The following is a 24,900-nucleotide window of genomic DNA, read 5'->3' as shown; positions in this document are numbered from 1 at the left end:
GTGCGTACGTCTTCTGGAGGGGGCCGGCACCTAGGCGCATGCGCACCACCTTTCGTCTCTCTACGGCCTGCCTGAGGGTGTTCCATAGGTTCCAGCCGAGCCACGTCTGGGATCCCAGTTCCCGCCGGGTTGGTGCATCATCGGGCGCCTTCCGCCTGGCCACCCCAGAGGTCCCGCACCCCACCACTTCACCCACTAGAGGGCCCAGCTCATCCGACGGACCCGGACGTCTCCCTAATATTTCTGGACCTCAGGCACCTGGTAGCACCAGGGACAAGTTCTTAATAGGCCCAACCATGGCAGGAGGGGGCAGAGCTGGAGATGGCATGGACTTTCCTCTATGCTGGCTTACCAGCCAGGAAGCAAGTGGTTACTGGATCCTGCCCCTGGCTGGTCCCAGATTGGGATTCATTCCATCTAGCCTGAAGCTTGGGGTGTGGTCTCCCTACTACCCCTCCCTCCCCTAGGGCTGGTTCTAGGCACTGGATAGCCTACTGAGGGGTACCCTAGTGCCACCTGTGACCACACATCTTCCACCACGCTTACTGCGAGAGCCCTGGTGGACATCACCTCCCCCTCCCACCCCCAGAGAAGGAAGAGACGGAGGCCATGCAGTAACATTCCCCTTTAATAGCCTGGTGGGACCTCCAGTGGTGGAGGGGTGGGGTTCCCAAGCCCCAGCCACCCGGTCCCCTTGGCCACCCACCCCAGAGCCCAGAGTGGGGGGCTGGACAGCACCCAGCTGGGGGCTAGACAAGCCAATTCATTTCCCATCGCTGAGCGGGTCGGGGGGAGGCAGCGCCGACCTTAATCACATGGTGGTTAAAAAAAAAAATAACTAGGAGCGGGTGGCAAGGAGGGGAGGCAAGGCCAGGGCATGGGATTCCCCCACCAGCCACCCCATGCCCCCCACCTGTGGCCCCCAATAAATATTTGCAGGGGACGCCGGGGCTGGTGGCCCTGGCAGGGGTGGGCGTGCGCCAGCCCTATTTCAGGCAGCGCTCAAAGTAGGTGGAGCCGATATAGCCACCTCGCATGGAGCGCTGCACATTCTGCTCAAACAGCCGCCGGTTGTTCTGCAGGACCTCGGCGGCCTCCTTGTTCAGTGGGTCTTCAGGGTTGGGCTCCTGTGGCCGGTATGGGTGGGGGTCAACAGGCCCTAAGAGCAGAGAGGGCCAACCTCCACCCCCCCCCTCCGCCTCACCCCCACCCCTACTCACCAAGAAGAGATACTGCAGGCCATAAATTATGGAGTTTATCGTAAGGACTGGTTTCCAGTCCTCTCTGTGGACAAAGAATCAGGGTCAGACACTGGTGAGTGGCCACCACAGAGCCTGCTGGGACTGAACAGGTCAGGCCCAGGAGAAAGCTAAGGGCAAGACTTGAAGAAAATGTGGAGATGAAGAGATAGAGTACCACAGAGCACAGGAGAGAGGGAAAGGGCAGACATCTGTGCAGTCCAAAGTCAGGGCCCTCACCTGAGGATGTTGAGGCAGACATTGCCCTCGAGGTCAATGTTGGGGTGATAGACCATTGTCTCACACTTCACCTTGGGGGGGTCATGTGGGTAACCCTGGCCCACCTGGCTCCAAAAAGAGAGAGAAAATAGATAGGTGCCCCAGCAGTGCCTGGTTGGGTCCTCAGCTGTTGCCTCCTCAGCCAGGGGGCCATCCCTGCCCACCTGGGACTCACCTTAAAACTGAACACAAACTTCCCACTCTTGTAGAAACCCTGTGAAAAGAAAGAGGAAGGTGTTAGGGCACCATCCTGCAGGGCCTGGCAGGTAAACCAGGTCTCCCAACACAAGGTGCCCCCCCCCCCCCCCCCCCGGCCATGCCTGGGAGTCCAACTTAGTGTGCCCTTACCTCATCAGGACAAATAACCAGTTTGAAGTTGAGGAGATCGTCTGGATCTGAGAAACTGATGTCACACGTCTTGGGCAGGTTCAGCTCGTTTATGTCTGGGTTTGCACAGCAGAGAAAGGGAACACAAAGAGGGAGAGATGAGGGCACTCAGAGCAGGTGTAGGTGCTAGATCCATGGCATACTTCAAACATGCATTTTCAACTGTGCTATGCAATAGTTCCTGGCCCAGGGTAAGATCCAATTCTTCTGAATTTATAGCCTTATGTCTCAGCACTTGAGAGCTGGGTACCCCCAACCCAGCTCCCAAATGCTCCCACTCCCATGTGGCCTCCAAGAGCCTCCAACTACCCTAAACCTCAGGATCCCTAAACATGACCTCCATTTTCTAGTGGACACTGTTGGTCCCCACCTATCCACCCAAACTCAAGGATGCTGCCCCCCATTGTCTCCTCACCAATCCTGTCCCCATGTCCCTCCTCTCTTCTGTTTGTCATCCCAAATTCAGGTACCCATCTAACCCTCAGACATATGCATTCCCATTGCTGTACCCCTCTAAGATTCCCACCGCCTACAGCACAACAGTCTAATTGCAACCTTACTCCCATCCAGTTCCTAGCACACACTCTCGCCCCTCCATGTGTCACCCCAAGCCCCAAAATAGCCGTGTGACCCCCAGACCCACAAATCCGTCCCCAAAACTTACTGTACCCCATCTGATTCTCAGATTCCTAATGATCCCAACATACTTCCCTAAATTTTCTCCCACTCCTATCCCCAATCCTTGGCCCCCCACTATCCAATCTCCTCTTTGTCACCCATATTCCTGATGACCCCTATATTCTGGAGTCCCCCGCCTCCTACCCGCCCTCCATTGACGGACTCTCTGATTCTCGGTCCCTAATGCAAGATGCCTGGCTTTGGCTTTCTAAATATCCTAAATGTTCTACATTTGGACCCCTGTCTCTGACCCCTCCGGTGACTACATTACTTACCCCTAATGCCCCATCACACCAAACTAAGGCCCTAACCTCCAACCCCCACTTCTGTGGCCACATCTCTGACCCCCACTGACTGCATAATTCCACTCCCGAAACCTTTAACATCCCCCCCCAGGCGCTGACCTCCGACCCCCACCCCCCCCCCCCCAACCCCTACCCCTCTGGATCCGCAGCTGCGCAGCCGACGCCTTCTTGCTGCTGCCCTTGGTGCCGCCCGCCGACTCCTCCTCCTTCTTCTGCTGCTTCAGCGAGAACAGCTTGATCATCCTGCCGCCGCCGCCGCTGCCGCCGCTGCGGGGCCCGGGACCCCGGCCACCCGGCCCCCTGCCGCCACCCGCGCCGCCTCCGCCACTCGAACCCGCCGCCGCGGCCTCCTCCGCTGCTGCTGCCGCCGCCGCCCGCCCGGCCTGCCGCGCCGCTCCGCGCCCACCGCGCGGCCCGCGTCGGCTCCCGTAGTCCGGCTCCGGCCTGGCCCAGCGCCTCGGACTCGCTCGGCGGCGCTCGGGCCGACTCGGCTGTTCTCGGGCCCGCTAGGCCCCGCCCCCACCCGGCCGCTCCCTCCTCCCCCTCGTCCGCTTAGGTCCCCTCAGGCCCAGCAGCGGCCGTGCCGCCTGTCCGTTCACTCGTTACCACCGCGAGGGGGTGCGGCTCGAGGGGAAGGAGGAGGCGGCGGCCGCGGTGGCGGCGGCCGCGTACTGAGGGAGGCTCGGCTTCCGCGGCAGCAGCGGCTTCGGCGCGGAGGTCCGCAACGGCCTCGGGCGCCCCACCGCTTCGGATATTTCCGTCGCTCGCCGACTTCGGCTTTTCTCGCCCGGCCTGCGCTGTGCGCCTGCGCAGCCGCCGCCACCCCGCGTTGCTCAGCGATAGGTCTTGGTATTCGGACTCTTTCGGCTAAGCTCGGTCATTTCCGGGGACGCTCGTGGGTCCAGGCATGGGCGGTGCCGCCGCCATCTTTAAGTGGGGCAGGTTCAGGTCGCTTCGCTCGTAGTCCACCCGTGCAGACGGCTGAGTGGGTGGGTCACACGAGGTCCTTGCCCCTGGAGGTCACAGAGGCAGGGTGACCAGGGCGGGCCGGAGCCACGGCAAGGCCATAGGCGTTGCCCAAGGAGTGCGGGGTCGAGTACCCTCGATGTCCCACCGCAAACGCAACACGCTCGCGGAGATCCTGGCTGAGGTAAACTAGCAAATAAAACGTGTATTGCGCTAGAGAGTGGTAAGCACTTTGGGAGTTCACATAGGTGGACACTTAGATGGGAATGTGGGGCAGGGGTGTTCTCAGAGCGGGTCCCGAGTTCTAGTGGGGACGCTTTGCGATCTTCGGCTCTCGGTATGGTCAGCCTCCACTCCAATCACAGCTCAGCGTTTCTCTGAGGGCGGGAGAAAGCGGCGCGGGGCGGTTCTGCGACTTCCGGTTGTCACCACGGAAACCGTCAGGCGGGTGAGCTGCGCGGCGAGCGTTGGATCGGGTTTGGGGCAGGGCAGATGGGTGCATCCGGAGCTCTGCAGCTTGGTCCTTTTGCGACCGTGTGCGGCTCCCGCTGTACGTCCCCTTGCGTCTCTAAGGCGACCTACCGTCATCGCCTGGGGCTTTGTGGAAGAGGTCTTGGCGGTCCAGTTGGGCCGGCGCTGGGGTTGGATAGGGGTGTTTACGGGTTCCTCTCAGCCGTCGACCCCGGAGCCAGGCCCGCAGTCCTGACTTAAGTGGAGTCGCCCTGACGCCATCTCATCCCCAGCGCCTCCTCAGACCCGACCTGGCGTCCACTTCAGCCATCCTCACCTCAGGGAGTCGCCTCCACCTCTTCGGATCTTGGGCTGGCGTCCATCTTGGCCCCAGCCTCCTTAGAGGCCCTGCTCTGTGGGTTCTCTGGTACCATTGACGTCCTCGGGCTCCATGGACAGATCCCAGTCGTGTCTTTGCAACTGCTTCCTCTTAGGCCCTTCCATTCTCAATGTCACCCTCCCAGACACCCCTTTCATTCCTCTGGTTGTGCCCTTATGCCAGCCTCACAGTCTCAGCATCCTTTCTTAATTCCTTTGTGCGTTGCGTGCTGGAGAGGTGCCAGGGTGAGGAAGGGGACTCAGGAGCATCAAACAGTTCAAATTGGGGGCTGACATTGCAACCATCCCAGCGTTCTCAGGCTTCAGACATGGCTGGTCTCAGGACTCATATGGCCCCTCCAGACTCACTCTTTCTCTATCCCTTTCTCTCTGTTCTTCTCAGCCATTCTGCTCTCCCGATTTATTGTACAGGCTATCTCCAGCTGAAGGTTGATGACCATTCTTTTTGCAGCCAGTCTCAGGGGTGTTGCCTATTGGTCACACTAAACCATGTGTCCATCCTCAGGCCAGTTTCTGAGGCCCATCAGCTGAAGGCCCATCTGAGGATGGGGTACGGTTCCCTGGAGAGGTGGCGCTGCACTAGCCAAAGCTAGACTCATGTGGTCTGTGACCTTATGGCTTCCTAACCATCCAGTGGGGAAGACTGAACCATGAAACAAAATGCTGGGTAAAGGGGGTCATGGGACCTGGACCAGGAAGGAGGGGATGGCTGTGCTGAGGCCGGGGGTTGGGTTGGAAGTGGTGCAGCTGTGTTTCCCTTGTTATTCTCATGGCCACACAGTGACAGAGGGGCACAGGTGGTTTGGGTGGTGAGGGTGCCTGTATCCTCTGGGCCTGGCATTTGGAGGGATTGGGCAGCACATGGCAGGTGAAGAGTGAGAGTGGAAGTGCACTTGGGGTATTGCCACAGCTTCTGGGAGCTGTAACTGGGAAGATAGGATTGGTTTTGGTGGAAAGGAAGCGCAGGAGCGGGCAAGGAAGGGAGACTGAGTATTGTGGGCCTCCAGGCTGGTGGTTGGGATCAGAGGAGTGGTTCTCTCCAATGGAGAGAATTGGACAGGTTTAGGAGGCTTGGGGTTGGGAATAAGAATAAATGGATGCATGCAGCATAGGGAGACTGTGCTTGGGAGTAAACAGTATAGGCTCAGGGACAGATGATCCAGGGACAGGCTGGTTGGGCACTGTTGTAGCTTCCCCAGATGCCAGTGCCTTAGGGGTTCCTCTCCTGGCTTCCCCCTGTGGCTCTGGCTGAGTGAGGCCAAGTGGTCATCCTGTCTAAGCCCTCAGCTCTGCTGACAGTATGGCAGCCATTGGGTTCACAGTCCGCAGCCTGGCTTGCAGAGGTGTCCCCAGCCAACTGTAGAAATAGCCTTTTGTGGGGCGGGGGGTGTTGGGGCTCTCACATCAACTTTCATGTTTGTTTCTTAGAGGACTGGTTCAGCAGGTTGGGTCCATGGACTTCTCATGACTTTGGGCATGGGGCCTTGGCCTGATGTCTGCATGCTTTTTGTGTGTGTTGTAATTTTTCTTGTGTGGAATTTCAAGTTGTTAAATAGTCATGTGTGCAGATTTCTCATCATGTTCTTCTTAAACCAAGATGATCAAAACATGAGAGCAGCCTTTCTTCTCTTTGTTTCTGATTATAAAATTCACACAGGCTTTGAAAAAAATCCATGTCACAGGATTTATGAAGTTGTGGCAGTACCCCTCACCCTCAGAGCACTAGGCATCTCAGTGTTTGTGTGCCTTCCTTAATCTGACTCCCAGCCTCCGCCTAGGGACCAGTGACTGCCCTCCTCCCCTCTGATTTATATATCCCAGATTAGAGTCCTTAGAGTTCCTTTTATAGTTGGAGAGGACAATGAGTGTTGGCATAGGGCCCCGGGGACTCCCCCCATCCCCAACTGTGTCACATGGGAGTGTCCCTACATGGGGACCTGTTGACTCTGCCAGATGTAGATTCCACAGTGGCCCTAGTCCTGGTTGGGGCTAGGCCAGGGGGAGATGGGGAGAGGGGCAGAGTAGGATAGGGAAGGGAGCAGGAAACACACCTTCTCTGGGATGGCTATTGGAAGCCTCTCGCCCAGGTGGCTTGTCTTTCCCTGATTTCAGGACTCCAGTCTTGTAGCAGCAGAGGCAAGTCCAGGTGTATTTCTGGAAGAAACTTGGACATGAGCCTCAAGAAGTTGTTCCTAGGGGTGCCTGCATGGCTCATTGGGTTAGGTGTCTGACTCCTGAGTTTGGCTCAGGTCATCTCCTGGTTCATGAGTTTGAAACCCTCAGAACGAGAGCAAGGTGACGCCTGCCCAGAGTGGGGTTTAAGTCCCAAGCCAGATCGTGATGCATGAATATTCTTTATTTGGCACTACTTTTCATTCTGTTTTTGGCGCCCAGTATACCTACCGTTTGGGGGGCAGGGGTGCTAGGTCAAGGGCCTACAATCAGATGGAGGGGGCAGATAACTAGGGCAAGAGAAAAAGTAGAGGGTTCCAGAGATGCCAGCCCACAATCTGCAGGCCATTGAATCCGTAATGGCAGCAACTGTATTTTCATGTAAGCTGCTGCTGGCTGTGTTTCCTATGGCTTGCCACTGAACACATTCCTCATAGAGACCATCCAGTGTGGGGGAGCCTTTGGGGGTTGTGCACCTGGCCAGGGTTGGTGGAGACTGTGGCCCATGGAATGTGAATGATTACTAGAGGGCTGGGGAACTGGCCTGGGGCCAGTTGACTTCAATTTCCAGACTGGCTGGGGTTCTATCCTAAAGGGAACCTAACCTGAGCACCTGCTGGTAGTTAACATGCATGAAAGAATCTAGATTTCTAGATAAAACCTTCCAGCTTTTATGCCTAAGAAATGGCTTCCTTGGTTTAAAGTTTTACAAACATATCCCTAGCTCTGGCCTGCTGGACACGAGTTTGCTACTTCTGTTGCACCTGATGATCTTGGGTGGCTGGGGAAAACTGGGCCAGTCCTCATTTGGTAGTTGACCCGACCCAAGGTTGTTCAGGTTGAAGGCATCACAGACAAATAGTACAGTAGGCATGGTACAAGGCAGCACCCACAAGATGCTGTTAGGAGTCACCTCTGCAGGGGGCCATGGCTCTCACAGAGACTGCGTGGTTGCAGAAGTAGTAGATGGGTGGGGTGGATGGAGGGACCCGCCCAACTACTGGGGAGGCATTGAGTGGGTGGATACCAGACCCAGGTTCTGTCTGTTGTTTATTGAGCACCTACTGGGGATCCAGGTCCTGGGTGGACCTGCCCGTACCTAAGCTTGATCACAGCCCTCACAACAACCCTGTGAGGTAAGTGTTCTGCGTGGGCGTGCGTACACACACACACACACACACACACACACACACACACACACTTCCCCCCAACAAAAGGCCAAAAGAGAGGGACGTAGAGGAAGGGTACCGTGAGCGCTGGTTACTCGGCACTGTGGATGCGCTGGTGCTGGATAAGCTTAGTGCTCTGGTGGAAGCGGCGGCCACAGTCCTGGCAGGCAAAGGGCTTCTCGCGCCGGTGGGTACGCAGGTGCTGTGTGAGCGTGGGCCTCTGGCGGAATGCCTTGCCGCACTCCGGGCACACGTAGGGCCGCTCGCCTGTGTGGATGCGCCGGTGTTGTGTGAGATTGGCGTGCTGCCGGAAGCTCTGGCCGCAATCAGGACAGGCAAAGGGCCGCTCACCCGTGTGGATACGCTGGTGCTCGGTGAGCCGGGAAACCTGCGTGAAGCCCAGGCCGCACTCACTACAGTGGTAGGGTTTCTCCCCAGTGTGCGTCCGCTGGTGGCGCGTGAGCTTCAGACGCTGGCTGAAGCGTTGGCCACACTCGGGGCAGGCAAAGGGTTTCTCGCCTGTGTGCACGCGCAGGTGCTGTGTGAGCGTGGGCCGCTGGCGGAACGCCTTGCCACACTCGGCGCAGGCGAAAGGCCGCTCGCCGGTGTGGATACGACGGTGTTGTGTAAGGTTGGAACGTTGTCGGAAGCTCTGGCCGCACTCGGCGCAGGCGAAGGGCCGCTCACCACTGTGTACTCGCCGGTGCTGCAGCAGCACTGAGCGGCGACCGAAGCGCTCACCACACTCCACGCAGCCAAAGGATTTGTCACCTGTGTGCACTGCCTGGTGTTCTAGTAGTACAGCGCGCCGCGCGAAGCTCTCGCGACACTCGCTGCAGGGGAAAGGCCCTGGGGGCTCAGGCGCACCGGGAGGTGCAGCGGGTGCAGCGCCAGGGCCGGGGGGGGTCGCCGTGGATGCGCTGGTGCTGCAACAGGTTGGAGCGCTGTCGGAAGCTCTGGCCGCACTCCGCACAGTGGAAAGGCTGCTCGCCTGTGTGCACACGCCGGTGCTCCTCCAGGCGGGTGCTGCGCACGAAGCCCTGGCCGCAGTCGCTGCACACAAATGGCCGCTCCTCAGTGTGTGTGAGTTGATGGCGCAGAAGGTGCGAACTTCGGCTGAAGCTCCGGCCACACTCGTTGCACACGAATGGCCGCTCTCCCGTGTGTATTTTCTGGTGCCTCAGTAGGTTACTGCGTTGGCTGAACACCTTCCCGCACACGTCACAGTGGCCACCTCTCCCTGCCCCGGGGTCCGTGCTGGGCCGGCCCCGGCCCCGGCCCCTGGGAGCACGCCAGCGGGCTGTGCCTAGCATAGGGCTCATAAGCTGGCAGGAACCCTCATTTGTGGGGTTCTGCTCACCTCCTGGGCCACTGGGGAGCAGGAGCGCACGTGAGAAGCCACTTTCATGGGAGGGTGACCGGAGTTGGTCCGTGAGGCCCACCATGCGGAGGTCCCAGGGGATATGGAGGTGGGGGCTCACAGTGCCTGGGCCAGCAGAGACACTTTCCATCTGGAGTGCAAACCCTGCATTGCACAAGGGGATCCAGTCATGCATGCCAAGAGAACTGTTCCCAACCCACTCCAGCCGGTGGGAAAGAGTGTGAACTAGAGTTGCCTGAAACTAGCCAGTGAGGCAGACAGAGGTAACAAGGGCACGGGCAAGGACTCTACCTGTGTTTCCCAAAGGAGGTGACAAGGGCACAGAACCTTGCATGAGGAGGAGGATTCAGAAGTTGGGGACATGCTTTCTAGGCCTGGCTTAAGTTGGCAAAAATCGTCTTTCTGGAAGGGCTCTAGGGCAAAAATGGGTCAGGTGGCCCTTGCACTAGGTGGTGATGGTTTCCACAAATACACAGAAGTGGGTGGGTCTGAGGGAGGTTGGAAGTGGAGCCAACAGGAAGGTAACTTGGAGGGGAGTGGGCCAGGCCGCACGACTTTGGTCTGATGTGCCTTGCCTGAGATGTGCATGGGGCACCTGAGGGGCAGAGATGACATGCAGCTGTGGAGTTCAGGAGTTGGGGCTCAGTCTGCAGGGAAATGTGACCATGGCAGCTGTGGCATATGCATGGCACACAGAGCCCCGGCCCTGTGTGTGATCAAATAAGAGTGGGTGTCTATGGAAAGAAGTAGCAGGTCCTAGCCACGCTGTGAGCACTCTAGCATTAGATGCTGTGTGAGGAAGGAGGTGTAAGCAAATGCAACTGAGAAGCAGGGACTAGAAAAAGAGGAAGGCTGCAAGGAGACTAAGAGAATAGCAAGGACTTCAGTGGGTGACAGAAAATCCAGTAAGTTGTCAAAGAAAAGTCATAAATTACACTGTGTCAAAGGAAATCGTTCATGCACAGCATTGATAACCTTAGAGCCAAAAAATGAATGACAGGTTCTCCAGAAGCAAAAGGGTAATTAAGCTTCTAAGTAAAGAGCTCCAATTAATCAACAAAACCAATGACCTGACAAAACACGGGCAAAGGAGGTGAACAGGAAAGGAAATGTAACTAATACTAAATCCCATAATATATGCTCAATTCACTCCTAAGAAAACTGAATATTAGAGCTGTAGTCATCTATCATTCTCACACCGTCCCTGGAGGGACCCAAGTGTTTGCATGCCTTGCTAGTAAGCGAAATGGGAAGCCAGTGTGGCAAAATACATTAAAATAGCAAATTTCTCACACTCTGGTCAGCATTTCACTTTTATGCACTTCAACAGTTGTGTTCCCCACTGTTCAAAATGACCTATATATGAGATTTTTCAGTTCACCACTGGAAATCCACACAAAGGAATGTAAGTAGGAGCTGCGATGGATAAACAAGTGTGTCCACAGTGAGCCACAGGGGGGCTTTACGCAGCTGTCCAGAGAGGAGGGCACCTGCTGCTGTGTGCTGAAGTGGGAAGATGCAGGAAAAATGTCAGGTGTGAAACATGGTGATTAGGCATTCACATGTATTTTAAAGAGAAACAAGTATGTATCTGAATCTGTGTTTGCTTTTTTATGCACAAAATCTTTTTGGAAGAACACACAAGAAGATGGTAGTGCTGGCTGTTGAGGGACAAGACTGTATAACACAGGCAGGGGAGGGGAATTCCAGTGTACACTCCCTTGCGCCTTTTGAATTTTCTAACATGGGAATATATTAGCTATTTAAAATACTACAATGAAGGGGCGCCTGGGTGGCTCAGTCGGTTGAGCGTCCGACTTCGGCTCAGGTCATGATCTCGCGGTCCGTGAGTTCGAGCCCCGCGTCGGGCTCTGTGCTGACTGCTCAGAGCCTGGAGCCTGTTTCAGATTCTGTGTCTCCCTCTCTCTCTGACCCTCCCCCGTTCATGCTCTGTCTCTGTCTCAAAAATAAATAAACGTTAAAAAAATAAAATAAAAAAAAAAATACTACGATGAAAACACTGGCTGCACAGGAGCAGCCAGGAGTCCTGAATGGAGACCAAGGTAGCTGAAGGAATCAGTTATTTGAAGATGCGAACTTTGGTTGTCTACAGAGAGAGTGTGGATACAGAGAAGGAACCTGCCAAAGTGTCTGAGGTGGTGGTGCCAGTGTGGATGGAGAAAGCTGAAAGACTGTGGGGTTCTGAACTGAGAGAGAAGCAGGTCCAAGTTAGAGGTGGTGGTCAAACAAAGTACGAGGCCCAGCCTGGCCAGCCAGTTTAAGACTAAAACAGCAGATTAGGGATGTGCCAGATCCTACTCTCTCAGCTCCAACATGCAGAAATGACAACAGAACCTGAGAAAATATTTAAAAATGTTTTGGACAGCTCCAAAGGAAAGAAAGGACAGTTGGTGGGGCTTAGGAATCCAGAGCCTGCACAGTGAGCTCTGAAGCCCCTGTGACTTTAGTCCCCAGGTCTAAAGCCAGGCTCTGTCACGAAGCTGGGGGTTGAGGACATGGGCTGGGTTAGCTCAGTCCACCCACATACCTGACCAGGAATAAGGTGCTTGCTTTTGGCTGGGCTCCAGAAGTATCGTCACTGAATGTCCTGGGGCCCAGATGGTACTTCCACTTCAAGGTTATGAGTCTTCTCACCTAGCATGATGCGTAGGGCAGGGACAAATGAAGCTCCTACAGCTATGAAGGGCAGACTGTCAACAGTACAACCAGCTGGAGAATTCACACTTGAGGAAACTAAACTAGCTAAACAGCCTGGAAAGGACACTAAAGTATGTCTAAATCCTCAAAGGAGGAATCACCATCCATGAAACAAGGACATTATGGAAAAAGGATGAATTAGGATCCTTATTGACAAAAAAACATAGCAAATGGAGACTTACAAGTAATAAAGGTATCTATTTTAACTTTGTTCTATCCTGAAATAACAGTAAAAACCACACCAAAATTTTTTGTTTTTTAACGCATAAGATCCACAAAGGTGAGAGGAAAGGAAACAAACCCCGTAACATTTTCTATTTCAGAAAGCTAAGGGGCAAATACTAATTGTGTAGCAGATTGGAGAAAGTGCATATTAAACTAGTAGTAAAGAAAGTGGAAAAACAAACAACAATAAAACCAACCCCAAAAAACCCAAACCCTGTTTGACCCCAAAGAAGACTTGAAAAGTTCAGGAGCTGGAGGTAGCAGGTAGCTCTGGCCATGGAGGTGAAGAGGCAGGGCCACCAAGCAGGATGGGGAGGCTGTTCAGCAGCAGCTGGGTTGGACTGCTGCAAGGAACAGACCTGGGATGTCTGCACAGAATTCTGAGCAAATAGTGGGCACTGCTGTAGCTCTGATTCCTGGATCTCTTCCCCCATCCTGGCAAAAGGCTGGGTTGAGGGTAGGAGACCATACTGAGGAAGCAATATAACCAAGAACCAGGTAACAGGCATACCAGAAACAAGGAAACAAAACAATGGAGAGAAAAAAAAAAAACGAGAGAAACTATTCGAGGTAGTTTCCCACAATTGAGTGATACGGATTTCAAGTTGAAAGGGCTCACCAATGATGATGAAAAAGCTTTGAAACTAAATAAAAAGAATTCCTCAAGCAGCCAAACTAGCCTAATACAGAATGTTAGATCAGTGCGTTTTAGAGATGTAGCATGTCAAAACTTTTTATCTCCCATACCATAGTTCGCAGAAAGGTCCCCCAGAACAAGGGAGTAAACCAAGAAAAAGAAGGGGTCCAGGAAACAAGAAAGAAGACGCAGGGAGACTGGATGATGGCAGACCAAGAGTGGTAAAGCTGAGGTGGACAGCAGAAGGCCTTTAGTCTCCTGCTCTGTCCTGCCCGATCCTCAACCCGTGTCAAGGTCCCTCCTGCCCACTGTCTACTAACCTACTATCCTTGCCAGATCCAGACCCTCCCTCCCCGACTATCCAGACAGTGGGATGCAAACCCAGAATCCATCCAGGATGGGAGGGCTGGGAAAGGATGGGGGTGTGGGGAATACAGGCCCTGCTCTAAGGAGGTTTTACTATGGTGGGGAGCAGTAGCTGGAGGGAACAGGTTGGCTGAGGGCTTGACTTATGAGGACAGGAGATGCTGAAAGTTACATGCTGCAAGGGATGGTCCACGGAATGGAGAAGCTTGGAGATGCTGGAATGAGAGGGCCACCTGAGCAGGGCCAGGAGTGGGATGGGTTGATGTGCCGCTACCATGCAGAGGGCCTTGCCCCACCATGTTCCATCTCACTCACCTGGAGGAAAGATGCCCCCAGCTTCCTCCTGCCACAGGGCCCCAGGATGCTCCCTCCACGAAGGCCCCTCAAGCCCAGTCTCGCTGCGGGGAGAGGCCTGGTCCAGCACTATCTCACAATCCTGAAACCATAGTGGTCACTGTTCGTCTGTGCCCAGCTAGGTCCAGGGAGGGACCTATCTGACCCCCACCCACTGAGGCTCCCCAGACAGGGTGGGGAGCATGGTCTGTATGGGGCTCACCTGGGCCTCTTTAGGCAGGAGAGTGGAAGTGGCTTCCTGGGGATTGGCTAGAGGCCCAGAATCCAGAAGCTCTGTAGAGGAAGGTTGGGGTCAGGTGGCCCATGGGTGTCCCCACCCCACTGCCCTCCTCAGTGGTATGCCAAATGCTGGAATCCAAGTTTGGAGCTGGACATGGCTGGGCATCTCTAAGGGCTCAGCCTGGGGGTGGAGTAAAGCAAAGCCCCCTTGAAGACCACAGGAGAAGTTACAGCAGGATGAGATAAGCTCAGGTCTGTGCTCTGTACCCTTGCATGAGTCCTGGGTAGGATGGCCAGTGAGGGTGGAGAGAAGCACTGCACTAGGGTCCACACAGGAATGATGGATGGTTTGGGAAGCCAACTTTGGCATCTGCCTAGAAGGAGTAAAATGGGGAGGGGTATGCCTTCCAGCACCCTGGGGTCCTCCCTCAGTCACACCAACCCATATTCAAGCCTGCTGCCTGCTCTCCAGAGAATTGCTATTGTCTCCTAATGGATCCCCTTGGGGAGTGAATCCCACGTGCCTCACACACAGAACCCCAACAGCTTACTACTCCATGCTAGGGGAGAGCAGAGAAACATAGTTGTAACAGTCAGACTTGGCATGTGAGGAGTAGTGATGGCCACTAGCTAGGCAGGTTGTGGGGGCTACTAGGGCATATGAACAGTTCCATCCAGCAGGGGACCTTTAGGCTGTTGAGGCCAGGCCCCTCTGGTCCACCCAATCAGGCCTTGGGCCATGCATACCTTGCGTGCCCTCACCTGGGTCCTCTGTAACCATGGGCTCCTCTTTCACCTGAAGGCCCAGCGGTGACTCGTGTGTGGCTTCAGATGGTGTCCCGGGTCCACGTTCTGGAGTCCGTGGCTTGGTTTGAAGGAGGGGCTGGAAGTTGGAGGGTTCCATCTTCTCTGATAGCACTTCCTGACCCTGTACTTGGACTGTGACCTGGAGAGGTGCCCCCAAACATCAAGGGCCCAGGCAGAGAGTTGGGTTTTGCACAAGCAGGGGGGTTTATGGGCAACCACCCCATCACAGGACTCCAGGGGTCCTGACCTACTCTGTTCTCCAAGGACCCACTTCCCTCCAGGACTGAGCCAGGAGTGAAGGGACCACCCGCAGTTGCTCTCCTGCTGCAGGCACCCAGGAATGCCCAGTGGTCTCCCTCTCTCCCCACCGTGCATCCCTTCCCATGTCCATGACTCCAGGTGATGTAGGGATAGACCAATGAGGCTGGCCCTGGAAACGCGTCTATGCTCACACAAGGTCTGCTGCAAGTGACCACTTCTAAACCACAAGGAATAGGTGTCTGGCTGAGCATGGCACTCCCCAGGGTGGGGCAGAGCTGGATACTGTTCCAGCCTGGACCCTGGCTCAGGGCCACAGACTCACCCATCTTCGGGGCCCTCCTGGCTCCTGGCGAAGCCCCTCGACCAGGGCGGCTGCTTCTTCAGGGCTGCCTGGCCGCTGTCCCTCCACGCGGGCCTGGATCTCAGGGGGCAGTGCACCCAGGAACCGCTCTAGGACCAGGAGCTCCAGCATCTGCTCTTTGGAGTGAACCTCTGGCTGCAGCCACTGGCGGCATAGTTCCCGGAGCTGGGCCAGGGCCTCTTGGGGACCCACTGTCTCTTCATAGTGGAAGTGTCGAAAACGCTGGCGTGCAGTCTCTGGGCCCGGATCCCACAGGGCAGCGTCACCCTGCTCATCTGAGTCCTCCAGCTTCACCATGACAGGTTGCTCATCTTCCAAGGATGTGTGACCTGGGGAGCCTAGTGCTGCAGGCCTCATTGGAAAGACTGGGCTGGGGGCTCCAAGGACAGTGTCTTCCCCTGGGGGAGGAATAGGATGAGGCTGCTGGGAGGAGGACAAACAGCAGCAAATGCTTACTAAGCACCTACTGTATGCTGTGGTGTTCCATATTCAGACCTGCACCGAGTGGAAGGCAGATAAGAAAACGGGCACACAGAGATGGTCACAAGCCAGGCACCTGAGTCTCTGGTCTCTAGCTGGGACCTAGTCTCTGGTATTCCCTGCTCCAAACACAAGGTGCTTCTTAGGAATAGAAGGCACCTCCTCTCCTCTAAATCCTGTCCTTCTATGTGCACCACCTCATCCTTGCCCTGTGGCTGTCAGGTAAATGACATTTACAACATCCACTACCCTCCCCCCCCCCCCCCCCCCCCCCCCCCCCCCCCCCCCCCCCCCCCCCCCCCCCCCCCCCCCCCCCCCCCCCCCCCCCCCCGCCGTCCCCGGGGCAAAGTCAACTGTGTGGCCAAGCCTCCAGGCAGCATCCCCCCCACCCCCCCCAATTCAGCCCCATTCTGAACCAGCCGAACTTATTATCACGCTACGTAATGCCCCATCATCTCTTCAGTTTCCTGATTTAGGCAGGGTTAGGAGGTGATGGGGGAGCTCCAGGGGGCCCACAAAGGCCCCAAGACCACTGGACCGGGTGCCTGCAAGCAAGGTTGGAGATTCTGATCTGGCCTATTTGCTACATAACCTTGGCAAGTTTCTGTGAACCTCAGTTTCCCCATCCTTACCGATCCCCTGTAAGTGGGGGCGCTCCCCCCTCCCTGCCATTGCTGCTCCTTTTGCAGCTGGTGTTAATGTGCAGGCTTTGTGAAGAAATCTGAGTTTATTACGTAAGAATCGATTTCCAGGGTCGCCTGATCCCGTGAGTCAAATTCCGTTCCTGAAGGTTCCAGGTCAACCCGAAACCCTGGGAAAAGGTTGGACCATTTTTAAGCCGGCCAGCCCCTGCGAAGGTTTCTGCACTACATTTACCAGAAATCTTGGAGGGCAACTTCCACTTGGGAGAGCGCCCTCTTCCCACTCCCAGGGTTGGTCTAGTGCCGCCAGGGCAACCGGGAAGGGGGGGCGGGGCTCCGAGAGCTTGTCGCTGTGGCATTTCAGTGATAGATGAGCGTCGCCGACAGCACCGGGCTCACCGAGAGGGAGTGCTTAGGTCCCTGTTCCGCACTCCCGCAGGGTAGCCGCAATCCAAGAGTTCGCGGTCGCCGCCCGGGTCCCCGCCCAAGCCTTCTTCTTTGAGAGGTCCCCGCCCTCACCTCCACGCTCAGCGGGCCGCTCCGCGCTCCTAAGCATGCGCAATCGCCGACTTCCCCCTCCCCGGACGGACTAGGTCTCCCAGAATGCTCCACGCATTCAGCCCGAGTGCCACCTGGCTCTTCCCCCACCCTCGCCTCGTTTTCCACCCTCCTCCCCTGTCCCCCGGTGTAGCATTCGCAACGATCAGATCACACGCCCGGCCGCCTCTTCCGCGCTCCCCGCCTCAGATCCAGGCGTCCATGCCCCGTCGACGTGCGTAAGCTTCTCTGGGGGCTTCGAACAGCAGCACCGCCTTCCCAACCGCGCATGCCCCCCACCACGTTTTCCTCAATTCTTTACGGGTGTTCCTGGGATTAGCAGGGTTCTGCACCAATCACCGTCCTCGCTAGGGCGCCGGCAACCTACGTCTCCATGGCAACCTTCTGCCTCGAAAGGGGCACCTCCTTCATCGCCCGCCCGGACGGCAGATTCGGAGAGGCTTGGCCGCGTGCTTTCTGGGAAGTGTAGTTGGCTGAGACCTCCGTGCGCGTACGCGCAGCCAGACGACGTCCCATTGTGTACGTGGCGGGCCCGGGCGTTTCCATGGTAACCGGATGGGCTGACTAGTAGGTCTCCAGCTCAACCCAGGGGAGCCGCTGGCCGTCTGAGAGGCGATGGGGGACGTGGGATAAGGGCTTGGGGAGCGGGCCGGAGCAGAGAAGCCGAGCAGACAGTAAGGAAAGACAGACGCGAAGACTTCCGGGCAGGGAGAGACCCAAAGCCTATGAGGGTCCACTCGGGGGCAGAGAGATTCAAGGAGAGACCGTGAAAGTAACTGAACAGATACAGAGACCGAGACACCGGTAGGAAAGAAAGTCAACGGGGAGGTATTTCTCCTTTCAGAGACCTAGAGAATGTGATAAGAAGCCAGAGGATCAGAGAGTCAGGGCTAGGTAGACAGGAGTGTCCGTAAAGTTAGCAAGAGGGAGGGAGATCAAGAAGGGGTGGATATGAAAGGTGAGACAAAGTGGGAGAGTGAGAATAGATTCACAAAGACAAGAAGTGCAGATATTGAGATTCAAGAGACAGATAAGGAATACAGACATACAGAGGCAAGAGGAGAGGAGGGGACAGAAATTAGAGATGGATTGAGAGTTTTCAAAGACCTAGAGAAGGGTGACAGACGGCAAGTAGAGACAGTTGGAGGGAGACTTGTTAGGGAAACTTATCCAAAAATTGACAATAGGACAAAAAAGGATGACTGGGGACCCTCTCTGCGTTTCCTAGCATTGTCTACCAAGCCCACTTCAGCTTATCTGATTCCCTATAAGAAGTAACTCTTCAGAGGCCAGATTGCAAATGCTTGGCGTTAAGAGTTGTATCAACCTTACGACACTGAGACACCCAGGCCTGCTCGCTTGTAGGGCACCAATTCGACTTTGGGCTTTTATTTCAGTGTTCCTTATTTCTTTCTTTTCTATTAAAGAATTTTCTTTTTTAATGTTTATTTTTGAGAGACAGAGTGAGACAGCGCCAGCTGGGGAGGGGCAGAGACAGGAGACACAGAATCCAAAGCAGGCTCCAGGCTCTGAGCAAGCGTTCAGCACAGAGCCAGACGCCGGCCTTGAACTCACAAAGTGAGATCATGACCTGAGCTGAAGTCAGACACTTAACCGACTGAGCCACCCAGTCACCCCTCAGTGTCCTTTATTTCTTTCACCCTTTCTGTTCTTTCTCATCTTCCCGGAACCACCTATGTCATCCTGCTAGTTCCCTCCATGAGGTAAACAACCGTTTACCATGTACTCCTTGAGTTTATTTTTAACTTAAAAAAAAAAAAAAGGATTTGACAGTCTGAGCGGAATTAATTCTCCAGGATGGGGAACAAACTGGGAGAAAGAGGTGACAAAGCTAGGAATGGAAGGAGGTAAGGAGGATAATGGAAAGAAAGCAGGCGGCGGGAAAAATTCGAGAGAAATTAAACAGAAAGCAAGTCAGCTTTGGGTAGAGACAGCCAACGGCGCCCCCGCCTGGGCTCTGCGCGCAGCATCCTCGTCGTCGAACTACATTTCCCGGCTGGCCTGCGAGCGCGGGGCGCAGGGCCTAGAGCGCCGTCGGGGACTGGCCCCGCGCGGACTAGTCCAATCTCGATAGTCGCAGGCAATCTTCCGCCTCCGCCGACAACTTGGAGGCTGAGCTCGGCCGCCCCTGGGAAGAGGCGCTGTAAGGCAGGAGATGGGGAAGAGCCGCAGCCCCAGCCGCCCAGCTGAAGCAGCCGGCCCGCGTCGCGGTCCGGAGGTGAGGGCAGTCAGCCGCGCGGGGGCCCGGGCTCCGGTGGCAGGGGCTTGGGCACCGTTTCTCTCGGTCCGAAACGGCGAGAAGGAAGAGAGGCCGCTGCGCGCGCAGGCCGGGACGAGCGCGAATGGGCCAATCGAAGATTCCGGCGGTCCCGAGGCTTTGTGGGAAATGTAGTCTCAAGGGGACGAGCCCTTGGCTCCGCCGAGACATTGGGCAGCGAGCCTCCACCGGCGGCGGGTTTGGAGGCTTTCTCACGAGGGTGGGTGGGAGGGAGGCAGGGAGGGAATGAATGAATGAGCGTGTGGGTGAATTAATTTAAAATTGTGGGTGAGCAGAGGAAGGCATGGATGTTGAAAGAACAATGGCGCAGCGCGTGAGTGGTTCAGTAAGCAAGAGGAGCCTTTCTCATGTCCACCTACATTTCCCTGCCTCCCAGGCATGGGGGACCTGTGGCATGTGCCACCTTATTTTAAGCCATGTGTAGTCCATGGATCCTTGAAGGTATCGATACCATAGCCATGGCAGAAACAAACCTGCCAGTCATTTGTCCCTTGTATTTCGCACGCACTACACACACACACACACACACACACACACACACACATATATACATACATATACACATACACACATATATATGTGTGTGTGTGTGTGTATACTCTTTGATCCAGTGCTACTTCCACATGATTCAAAATGCAAAATGGACAAGGTGAAAAGCATGCCTTCCACCGCTGTACTTAATTTAATAATTTCATCAGCTAGCGACTACTGGATTCACTATTCTTGGGTCTGAGGACACAAGGGAGAGCTCAGCCAACACAGCTCCTGCCTTCAGGCAGCGTGTAGGTGGAGAGGGCCTCTTTGATTAGGTTACATTTGAGCAGAGATCTGTCGGAGAGGGAACAGGCCATGCAGATAACGGAAGTGCCCAGGCCCTGCATGGGCTGAAGGAAACAGGAGCAAAAGCCCTGAGTCAGGAGCACCCTTAGTCTGCCCCAAGGATGTGGGCAGGAGTGAGCAAAATAAAAGAAGAGGCTCTAAGACACTTGAAGAATCTGGTGAGGATTGTGGCTTTTACTCAGAGCTGGGAGGGCTTGAACAGAGGGGAGATAGGATCTTAGTTCTTACTGGATCTTTGTGGCTGCCGTGTGGAGAACCACCATCCTCTTCTATTCTCAGGTGCTCCATAGTTTGTGGCATAAATTAGGTTGGTTCTCTTCTGTGTTAATTTCCTATGATTGCTGTAACATATTACTGAAAAATGAGTGGTTTAAAACAACACAGATGGATTATCTTAGAGTCTTGGAGGTCAGAAATCTGAAATGTTTCTCAGTGGGCTAAAATCAAGGTATCAGCAGGGCTGGTTCCTTTTTTTTTTGTTTTTGTTTTTGTTTAATGTTTATTTATTTTTGAGAGAGAGACAGAGCATGAGCAGAGGAGGAGCAGAGAGAGAGGGAGACACAGAATCTGAAACAGGCTCCAGGCTTTGAGCTGTCAGCACAGAGCCTGACACGGGGCTCCAACTCACAAACTGTGAGATCATGACCTGAGCTGAAGCTGGATGCTCAACCGACTGAGCCACTCAGGCGCCCCTTGTTCCTTCTGTATCCTCTATGCTTCAGTGGTTGCATTGCCTTTTCCTGAGTGAAATCTTTTGCCTTCTCTGATTACATTTAGGGCCCATTCGGATAACCCAGGATAATCTTCCCATCTCAAGATTATTAACTTAATTATACCCACAATGTCCCTTTTTCCAGGTAAGGTAATTTATTCATAGGGATTAGGATGTGAATGTCTTTAGGAACCATTATTCAGCAACCCACACTGATGTTTGAAGCATGAAAAGGGTGAGAAGCATGGAAGTGGGTACCTCATTTGCTCATTAGTGTCTGGGAGGTGGGCCAGGGTTTCTAGACTATCTTGTGGTTGCAAGAGGTTTGCTAGGGGAAGAGAGCAGAGTCTCCTAGCAGACATCTCTTGATCTCATAAGCTAAAACTAAGTGACATGCTCCTTTAGATGCAAAGGATACTTGGAAGTGAGTGTGCAGTGTTTTTAGCAGTAGGGAAAGAAGGGACTGGGCATGCCTCTGAGGCAGTGGTCAGCAGAGCTGGGTGCTCTGTGTCAGAGCACGGAAAGGCCAGCTGATGGTTGGGACTTCCATATGCTTACACATTAATGCCCATGTGTCCTTGTCTTACAGGCAGAAGCAGGTGTGGCAGGAGAGGCCAAGAGGCTGCCCTTGTGGGCACACTGGTAGCTACTGTGGAAACTGGCAGTGCGGAGAGGCTTCATCAAGGTGTGTGGCTCAGGGAGGCGGCATGAAGACAACTTCCCGCCTGCAGGTGTCGGGGAAGGCACCCCTTGGTGGGATTGGCCTCCGCCGCAGTGCCAAGCGGGACCGAAAGTCCATCACCCTGCATATGAAGTTAGAGGTGCTTCGGAGGTTTGAGGAAGGTGAGAAGTTGACTCAGATTGCCCGGGCCTTGGGGCTGGCCACCTCTACTGTCGCCTCAATCCGTGTCAACAAGGACAAGATCCGGGCCAATTCCCAGGCAGCCACACCTGTCAGTGCCACGCAGCTGACCCGCTGCCGGGGTGTGGTGATGGGCCATATGGAACGCTTGCTGAGCCTATGGATTGAGGAGCAAAAGCGGCAGAACCTGCCCATCAGCACACTGCTCATCCAGGACAAGGCACGACGGCTCTTTGTGCAGCTGCAGCATGAGCAGGGCAGTGGCACTCAGGCTGAGACCTTCGGGGCCAGTAACGGCTGGTTTGCCCGATTCAAGGCTCGCAACAATGTGCTTTTGACAGATGAGCCAGCTGTGGCTGACACCCAGGCTGCTGCCCACTATCCCCCAGTGCTGCGCACCATTCTGGAGGAGGGCTGTTACTCACCACACCAAGTTTTCAACGTGGATGAGACAGGCCTGTTCTGGAAGCGGCTGCCAGAGCGCATGTTGCTGGCACTGGAGGGGGCAGCCGGGCCTGGCCTCAAGGCCTCTAAGGACCACTTGACCCTGCTGCTTGGTGGCAACGCAGCTGGTGACTTTAAACTGAAGCCTCTGCTAGTGTACCCCTCGGAGAATCCACGTGCCCTCAAGGGCTGCTCCAAGGCCAGCCTTCCTGTGGTCTGGCGCTCCAACCGCAATGACTGGCTGACACCCAGCATCTTCCAGGAGTGGTTTACTGGCTGCTTCTGTCCTGCTGTAGAGAGCTACTGTGCCAGCCATGGCCTCCCACACCGTGCCCTATTGCTCCTGGATGGTGCACCCTGCCACCCTGCTCACCTGGGTGGCCTCTCAGCCCACGTGAGGGTTGAGTTCCTGCCTAAGAACACATCGGCCCTGATCCAGCCCATGAACCAGGGTGTCATTGCCACATTCAAGGCCTATTACCTGCGCCGCACGCTCAGCCAGCTGGTCCAGGAGACGACTGGTGAAGACCGACCCTCTGTGCAGGAGTTCTGGCGCAGCTATACTGTCGTGACTGCTGTGGACAATATAGCTGAAGCCTGGGCAGAGCTGCAGCCTGCCACCATGAACAGCGCCTGGAGGAAGCTCTGGCCTGAGTGTGTCCCTGCTGGCACCCCTGAGCCTGACACTGTGCCTCAGCTCCGCCGCAGCATTGTGGCACTAGCTCGGCATGTGGGCCTTGGAGATGCAGCTGAGGCTGATGTTGCCAGCCTGCTGCAGGCCCATGGGGAGCCCCCACCCCACAGCATCCCCCAGGATGCAAAGGATGGGGACATGAGTGGTTCTGGGCTGCCCTGGGAGACAGGGAATGGCCTGGTCTCTAGAAAACAAGAGCCAGATTTCACAGAGGCTGTGGTGGGTGCAGGCACTGAGGAAGCTGGTGTGGGTGCTCTGAGCCCTGAGCATCTCGCCCAGGCTCTGTCTCACTTTGCTGCTGGTTTACAGGTCCTCATAGAGAATGATCCAAACCGGGAGCGCAGCCTGCGGGTCTCCCGGGGTGTCCACTGTGCCCTTGCTCGCCTCCGGGAGCTACACCGGGAAAGGAGGCGACAGTCTCGGGCAGCTGCATCCTCAGGAGGCCCTGTGGTGGTGGCAGCAAGGGAGTTGGCAGGAAGCCTGCCATTGCCCCAAGTGGGTCCCATAGAGGGTGGGCAAGTGGCTAAGGGCACAGGTCCTGAAGGTCAGACCTCTGGCTGTCCTATATGATTTGGGGCTTGGACTTGACCTCACATGAGTTCTGTCTAATGGTGTTTTGTTTCTGGAGGCCAGATACTGCTCCTTCTTCCCCATGGTTCTCATATCTCATGCTCTGTGGTCTTTGTATAGTGACCCATGACTCTAGGCTTGGGGAACAGAACGGTGGTGTCTTCTGATTGGCAGATGAGATGCAAGGCCCAGGAGTGCTCACCCATGACAGAGATACACCCTGTAGTATGGTAGTTGCCCTGCACAGTCTGCCAGGGTGGTTTTCCTTGTGGTGAGGGGCCAGAACTGAGACCAGCCTCTTCCATTTTCCAAACCTGACCTCTCCCTGCACCATTGTTACCCTTCCTAGCCAACTTTAGATGAGGGTTTCCTGCTCTCGGCATGTCCTTTCTCACTTTCCATGCCACCCTTACCTCTTCTGGCTTCCACAGCCTCTGTCGTCTCAGTGCCAGAGCACTTTGGCTCACTGTGACTGTTGATACCAGGGATCACTTGCTTGGTTTGGAAATGTTTTCTTCTCTGAATTTCTGTGGCATGGTGTCTTGGTTTCCCTCCAGCCTCTGAGCTTTTTGTGATTCTGACAGTCTCCTGGTTCTGGTGCTCTTTGGAAAATACCATCCACTCCTAAGAGCTCAGTGGTCACCTCAGAGTTAGCTCCCAGTGCATTGGTTATAGCCTAGCCTCTCAGATGTTAGACCCAAAGCTCTAATTCTGATGGACACTGCCCCACGTCCTGACAGTCTTGTTGTCTCCCTTCATTCCAGTTTGTTTTCCTGTCCCCCCAAACTGTAATCACAGGCATCATGGGGTGTCCATCTGATTGCCGAAACACCACTTGGGCCAGCAAACCACAGTCAGTCAGCAAGGGAAGGTGTTCTTGTGCGCTAGCTGGATGAGCCACAGGTGGTGGGACAGGGATGTCTGGGCTCCTGGACTCCTTTCAACACAGGTATCTGCATATGTCTGCATACATGCGCATGCACACGCGCGCACACACGCACACGCACACACACACACACACACACGTGCCAAAAAATAAAGATGGGAGAAAGGATTCTTGCTACCTCTGTCTCAGCTAACATTGCATTGATGGGCTTGCTGTGAACTCATCACATGGGTCAGGACCAGTGGCTTGAAGGATCAGCCTTACTGGAAGAAAGGTGAGATGAGGCCCCTTGCTTGCTTTCCTGGGGAGAATGGTAAGGGGGATGAGAAGGAGAAGGGAAGCTTTTCTTAGGATTCTGGTGGCAGACTGGATTGGTTGCACAATGTATGAGCACTTATAATGTGCTAGGTGTGGATTCCAGGGTGAGTGAGACTGACTTCAGGAGCTGCCAGTCCAGAGGTTGTTACATTCTATGTGACAAGGCTATGACAGGTCACTCAGGAGGGACCCCACCAAGCTGGGGACATGGACATGATAGGGTA

The 24,900-nt window shown here is 55.1% G+C and overlaps 3 protein-coding genes across 3 annotated transcripts; 1 reads left to right on the top strand and 2 right to left on the bottom strand.

Annotated features, from left to right (window-relative positions):
• Positions 1-610: 610 nt before the first annotated feature.
• UBE2M (ubiquitin conjugating enzyme E2 M) lies at positions 611-3,205 on the bottom strand. Its single transcript, XM_049621580.1, has 6 exons — positions 3,021-3,205; positions 1,866-1,960; positions 1,693-1,731; positions 1,479-1,582; positions 1,221-1,284; positions 611-1,127 (listed from the first exon to the last, which is right to left on the bottom strand). Exons 1-6 carry the CDS (start codon positions 3,127-3,129, stop codon positions 987-989), a joined length of 552 nt encoding a protein of 183 aa, XP_049477537.1. The 5' UTR covers positions 3,130-3,205; the 3' UTR covers positions 611-986.
• A 4,701-nt stretch (positions 3,206-7,906) lies between these two features.
• On the bottom strand, positions 7,907-17,116 carry MZF1 (myeloid zinc finger 1). Its single transcript, XM_049621559.1, is given in 7 exon segments — positions 7,907-8,947; positions 8,949-9,568; positions 13,686-13,806; positions 13,927-13,997; positions 14,706-14,889; positions 15,334-15,770; positions 17,013-17,116. Coding segments are annotated over 7 exon segments (2,283 nt in total). The 5' UTR covers positions 17,050-17,116; the 3' UTR covers positions 7,907-8,134.
• LOC125915632 (tigger transposable element-derived protein 1-like) lies at positions 17,093-24,535 on the top strand. The gene is made up of 2 exons (XM_049621563.1): positions 17,093-19,290; positions 21,492-24,535. The coding sequence occupies exon 2, from the start codon at positions 21,610-21,612 to the stop codon at positions 23,470-23,472; it is 1,863 nt and encodes a 620-aa protein (XP_049477520.1). The 5' UTR covers positions 17,093-19,290; positions 21,492-21,609; the 3' UTR covers positions 23,473-24,535.
• The last annotated feature ends 365 nt before the right edge of the window (positions 24,536-24,900 follow it).

This window comes from Panthera uncia, assembly GCF_023721935.1.
Source record: "Panthera uncia isolate 11264 chromosome E2 unlocalized genomic scaffold, Puncia_PCG_1.0 HiC_scaffold_19, whole genome shotgun sequence".
Lineage (NCBI taxonomy): Eukaryota > Metazoa > Chordata > Mammalia > Carnivora > Felidae > Panthera > Panthera uncia.
This window is presented reverse-complemented; position numbering and strand designations above follow the sequence as displayed.